We start from the raw sequence: 6,000 nt of genomic DNA on the forward strand, positions 1-6,000 counted from the left end.
GAAGTGTTTTTGCTGTTTTGCTATAGCAAAAGGAATGAGGTGAATCTCTTTTGGATCTTGTCCAAAAAGCTTAATTTTTACAATGATAAAAGAGCCCATTCATAAGATTATTTCAGGGGCAGCTACATGGCACAGTGGATAGAGTATCTGCCCTGGAGTCAGAAGGAACTGAGTTCGATTGAGATTATTTCTTCTGTTAATGAGATGGTTGTTTCTCTAGTATGGGCTCAAAGGACAGTGTTACAAGTTTATTGCAAATAATTAAATAAAATTTAACAGATTGAATGCCATTGCTTTCCTTTTAAATGCCCTATTAATTTCACAACCATCATGGCATTACAGATTGAAGATTTTGTTTTAAAACTATAGACTAATTGAATGTAAAATATATGACTTAACTTTGTTACAGATTCCATGCAGAACGAGCCATTGGAATCATCAATCATATCCTTCCAGAAGACCATCTTCTTTTAGCTTCCTCAAAGAGAGTGAAAGGTACCTTTTCTAATTTTATTATTTAATTTAAAATGAATTTATGGCATTCAAGATAAGGATAATGGCTTTTTCTTTTGGTCTAGCTAGACAGGTTGCTATGTATCTGCTTTTTTTATTTTTATATGCTAGACATTGTAAAATGTTATATTTTAAATGATTGCCTAAGAGTAGTTAAAACAGTTGCTAAAGAATATTATAGACTATATTTTCAGATTTTATTGGGGTAGTTATTTTTTACTAATTGCATCAGATTATAAAATTGTGACTGTTTTATTTTCTTTTCAAGATTTCTTAAGTGCCAGACACTGGAAATAATCAATGTTAATTTTAATATTGAGTCATCTTAATCTCATTGCAAAACATGTTGTCAAATTTGTTTTTGTATCTCTGTTTTGATCTTTTGTTGAAGCTCCAGGTAGTTGACTTCTTTAGTTTTTTTAAGACTAGGCATAAAGTATATATGTTTGATAATTCATTTTATTTCATTTCTTTGATGTGTGGTTAGAGATTAGATGTCACAAGATATGATTTCACAAGTTTCACTAGTGCTTTGCCAGTTATTCTTTTAATGTACATTTAAAATTTTTATTTAGTTTTTCTTTTATGTAAAAAATAATCTCCCTGATAAATTTACACTCAAGCAAAATCCACTGAAATGTTTTTAACTAACAGAATTTAATTTTGACCTGTGAAAGACTAAGATTCATGTACAAGACTGTATAAGTACATATTTGTCATTGTTTCAAAATGTGAAAAGAAATCAAATGGTGGCAAATATTGGCAAATTTACAAAATATTTTTTACTGTTGGATAACTCAAAATCACTGGTCCATTCTTTAAATAAAAAAAAAAAATTAAGAGCTTTTCTTTTTTAGTATGAAAAATGTACTATTCACAAAGTTTTATTATGAAAAATATTAAAAATTTATCTTGACATAATTTTGCACACAGCATACTGTAATGGAAAGAACATTGAATAGCATCTGATTCCTACCTCACATGTACTCACTGTTTGACAATAGGGAGAAAAATTAAATTTTTCTGAACTTCACTTTTTTTTAATTGGCTTTTTTGTTATACATGTATGTTTATTTTTAAAATTCATATTTCTTTATGCTTCCTGCCCTGAGAGTTGTCAGAACAAAAGGGAAAAACTGCGAGACAAAAAACAAAACAGAAAAAGTGAACTTAAGTGCTTTTCATAGATAATATGGACTTATGAATGTTTTGATTATGATTTCTAGCTGTCAAATATAATAATTTTCATTCTTTTTTCAGCACTTATTTTGGAGGAGATCGCAATTGACTGTCATAATAAGGAAACTGAACAGAGGCTGCTTCAAGAAGCTCATGATTTGCATCTGTCTTCACTCCAACTGGCTAAAAAAGCTTTTGGGGAGTTTAATGTTCAGACTGCAAAACACTATGGCAACCTTGGGAGACTTTATCAATCTATGAGAAAATTTAAGGTAGGGGTGTTTTGGCTAAAAAAATTTCTACCCGCTTGTACCCAGAACAGTGATTTTTGTCTGAGCATAATGCATTTTGTTTCTCTGGAACTAATAAATGATTCCACAGAAATGTATTTAAAATAATTAGCATGCATTTTGGTAGCCCAACAGCTTCAGAATGAATGTGTTTGATGAACTTAATGGTTTCCCTTATGGGAGAAATTTCTTTATTCGGTACAACAAGCTGCTGAACTTGAGAGCAAGTATAACTTAGTTGTTATATCTGGAAATTTTTGTTTGAAAACCAAATAGCAGTTTGCCAGAGATTTTATAGAGGGAATGCCTGCTTCAGGTAGGAGTTGGATTACACCTCTGAATACCTTTTCTATTCTATAAAATCTAAAAATGCTTTGTGTTTCTATATTTTGATGGATCTTAATTATCTTCCAGGAAGCAGAAGAAATGCATATCAAAGCAATTCAGATTAAAGAACAACTTCTTGGTCAAGAAGATTATGAAGTAGCTCTTTCAGTGGGACATCTGGCTTCTTTGTATAACTATGACATGAATCAATATGAAAACGCAGAGAAACTTTACTTGAGATCAATAGCAATTGGTATATCATTTTTAACTTTTTTCCACTTCACTGATTAAATTGAGCAATATGACATTTTTTATTTGAAGCAAATGAATGCATTGGAAGCATTTGAAAGGTATTAATCATTTTAGAGCTGCTGTACATAGAAACCACAGGAATATACAAGTCAGACAACTTGCATAAATGGGACTCCTTTCCTTCACTTTTGGACCCAGTTTCTATTTACTGTATAATGTTGCAGCTTAATAAAGGTGGTAATAGATTAGTTTAAAATAATCACATTAGTATGTTTTTAAATAATAAATGAAAAAAAAGTAACTTCTTTTAAAATCTTTTCACATTTAATAATTTTTTATGAGAATGGACAGCTTATATTTAATGTGTTCCTGTTTTCTTGTTCTCTATAGTCATTATTGAACATCACATGGGGAAAGATAAATTTAGAAAACTGAGATATTTGGCTGCCTTTTTTCATTTGCTCTTCTATGAAGTTGTCTTTTTCTGATTATCAGTTAAAAATTAACACGCCATTGGTAATTTAGCTGTGTAGAATTAGTTGTTGAAGTTATGGTAGTTTGGTGATATTCTTCACACTATAGAAAAACTAATTTAGAGAATCTTTTTTTTTCTGTTAATGGCAGCATAAGTAATTCAGACTTTTACACATCAGTTTCCTGACAGCGTCATAAAATAAAGAACAAATTTAGTTGAATTTTCATCATTTTAAAAAAAAATTAGGAAATTCTCTTAATCTAATTTTTACATTAATGAGCAATAGCACTTTCATATATGCAAAAAAATGTGATTCTGTGGTATGTGGATTATATATGTATATGTACATATATGCATACAGATACATTTACATACATACATACACACACAGCAATATAGTTATAGATAAGATTATCTCTTGTTTGCTGAATGGGTTGGGTGTATCCCAGGATCAAAGCCATCTTATGGACTAGAAGTTCCATATTACTATTCTTCTGCTTTCTCATAAAAAAAAAATTGTGTCTCATGTAATCACTTAAAGCAGTATAAGTTAAATCACAGGTATGACTAGATCCTTAATTAATGTCTCTGTGTTCGAATTCCTTTCAAAAGACTAAAACGAAGGCACCTGATACTATAAACTTATTTGGTCTTGTTGAAAATCTAATTATAGTTTTGCCAAAGTTTCTTATTTTTCTTTTTTCTTTTTTTTTTTTTTTTTAGGGAAGAAACTTTTTGGTGAAGGCTATAGTGGACTAGAGTATGATTATCGAGGTCTCATTAAACTTTATAATTCAGTTGGCAATTATGAAAAAGTATTTGAATACCACAATATTCTTGCCAATTGGAACCGTTTGCGGGATCGTCAGTTTTCAGTGACAGATGCTCTGGAAGATGTAAACACCAGCCCGCAGTCCACTGAAGAAGTGGTTCAATCTTTCCTGATGTCTCAGAATATTGAAGGACAGAGCTGCTGAGGGTGAACCTCAATTAACCAATTTACCTTTTCCCAGATTCCAGGGGAATTCATACTGTGAAATCAAAACCATATAGTTTTCTGGGACTGGAATTTGCGTTGAAACACTGGTCCAGTCCATTGAAGACCCTGTTTGGGTAACCCCTGTCTCACAGAGTGCCCGTAGGAATAAGCGCGTATTCAATTTCTTATCAGCATGTACAGCATGTGTAGTAGTCTGGCTCACATTTTCAACCTAGTAGAACAAACACCAGAAGATCCTATTTTTTTCTTTTTCAAAGGAAGTCATTTTGCAGAGAGCCTGCAAGAAAAACCCTAAATAAAACTATTTAAGAGTTTAAAAGAGTTGCATTCTTATTATGAAAGGATGATTTTAACAACTGTTTTTAACAAATAATTCTTCCATGTGGAGGTATTCAATACTGTATTGTAAAAAGATTTTATGGAAAACAGTCTTTATATGCAATATAGAAAAGTTAATTACAAGTACTAATGAAAGAGGGATAATCCTGACTTAGGTTTGGCTGCCTTACCAAGGGGAGTAGAGAAGAACCATTCCAGAAACATGTTGTGAATCATACTATGTTGCAAGGGAAGGACTGTTAGTTCATCTGAACTGGACCATTGTTGATCTGTAAGTAATAGAAGATCTGGTAGACCAGCAATCTTTGCTTTTTGAGGTTTTTTTTTTTTTTTTTTTAAGGTTTTGAGTTTTGGGAGGGAAAGGGGTTAGAGTACAGCAAATATAATTTTATGACAGGACCAGGAAGATCTAAAGAGGACCAGTCTTTATAGCCTGAGGTTATTTGGACCAGTGGCTTTAATTTAATATTTCTGTCCTTGCATATACCTTTACCAGTAGAGTGATTTCATTTAGATGTATGATGATCAATGATATGCAAAAATTATATTCATGTAATAGATTTTTAAAAAATACTAGGAATGAAAGTGTTGACAGTGGCATGTCTTTAGTAAAGGTACACAATGTTGATGCCATAAGCAACCCTAGAGATGCTTAAATATTTACCACAGCCACCCCTCTCCTCTACCACTCATTTTAAATAAGCTTACCAGTGATTGAAGCAGGAACACATATACTGGCAGATAATTTTGTGGAAAAATCCAGTTCTGTGTATGAGGACTTCATCTTACTACTTTGGAGCAGAAGGGGTCATTGAAGAGAGGGAGGTATTCCCCAAAAGCACAATAGGTCTTTTTGTGATGCTTCATTTCTGTAGTGAATAATCATACAACCAGAAATATATTTGCTAGAAAAGCATCAATTCTAAAGTTCCCCTAACACTATATGCCTGTTTCACTAGCTTGTCTTAATTTTCGTTTGTTGGGTTTTAAGGTGATTTAAAAAAAAAAAAAAGTCAGGTTATTAAATATTGAGGTAACATAAAAATTTGGTGACATTTGTCATGTAGCAATTTAGAAATAAAGAGGTCTTTTACTATTACCTCAATTCTTATTATAGTAGCACAAATTGTGCTTCTATAGTTAAGCGTCTGGGTTTTCCCCCCTATTTTCAGGGGTTTCATGATTTGGCTGTTGAGATTTTACTCCTAGTTGAAGCTTGGAGTGATGCTTGTATGAGTGACTGTGTTTTTGTTTTAGCATTAGGGGTGGGGTAGAAACGTACTTAAGGGTCTCCCAAGTTGAGTGCAAAAAAAAAAAAAAATGAATTAAATGATTTCAGACACTTTAAATTACTCAGCAAGGTTTTATTTTAAGTTACTATTTTGCGGTCAGTTTTTCATGGGACTGGGGGCAGGGAAGAATAATGCAGGAAAGATTCCTAATAAGAATGATATTAGAAATTATTACAGAAATTTGGTTTTACTTATTGCAAAGATGTCTTAATTTTTTTTTAATTATGGATTAATTTGTACAGGCATATCAGCAAAACAATGTGGAACCGCTTCTAGTCATGCAGTCTGATGTCAAAAGCCAGCTTTTTATAAAATCCACTAGTCTGTGTGCTT

The 6,000-nt window shown here is 31.9% G+C and overlaps 1 protein-coding gene across 2 annotated transcripts in view; it reads left to right on the forward strand.

Moving 5' to 3' along the window:
• Positions 1–4,355, forward strand: part of APPBP2 (amyloid beta precursor protein binding protein 2) — a 51,289-nt gene extending 46,934 nt beyond the window's left edge. For both annotated transcript variants that reach the window (XM_074261996.1, XM_074261997.1), the window contains 4 exons: positions 410–495; positions 1,774–1,964; positions 2,397–2,562; positions 3,760–4,355. In XM_074261996.1, the coding sequence (XP_074118097.1) occupies positions 410–495; positions 1,774–1,964; positions 2,397–2,562; positions 3,760–4,013 (697 nt within the window). In that variant the 3' untranslated portion in view covers positions 4,014–4,355. The remainder of the gene's footprint in view (positions 1–409; positions 496–1,773; positions 1,965–2,396; positions 2,563–3,759) is intronic.
• The last annotated feature ends 1,645 nt before the right edge of the window (positions 4,356–6,000 follow it).

The sequence above is a fragment of the Sminthopsis crassicaudata genome, chromosome 4, assembly GCF_048593235.1.
Source record: "Sminthopsis crassicaudata isolate SCR6 chromosome 4, ASM4859323v1, whole genome shotgun sequence".
Classification (NCBI taxonomy): domain Eukaryota; kingdom Metazoa; phylum Chordata; class Mammalia; order Dasyuromorphia; family Dasyuridae; genus Sminthopsis; species Sminthopsis crassicaudata.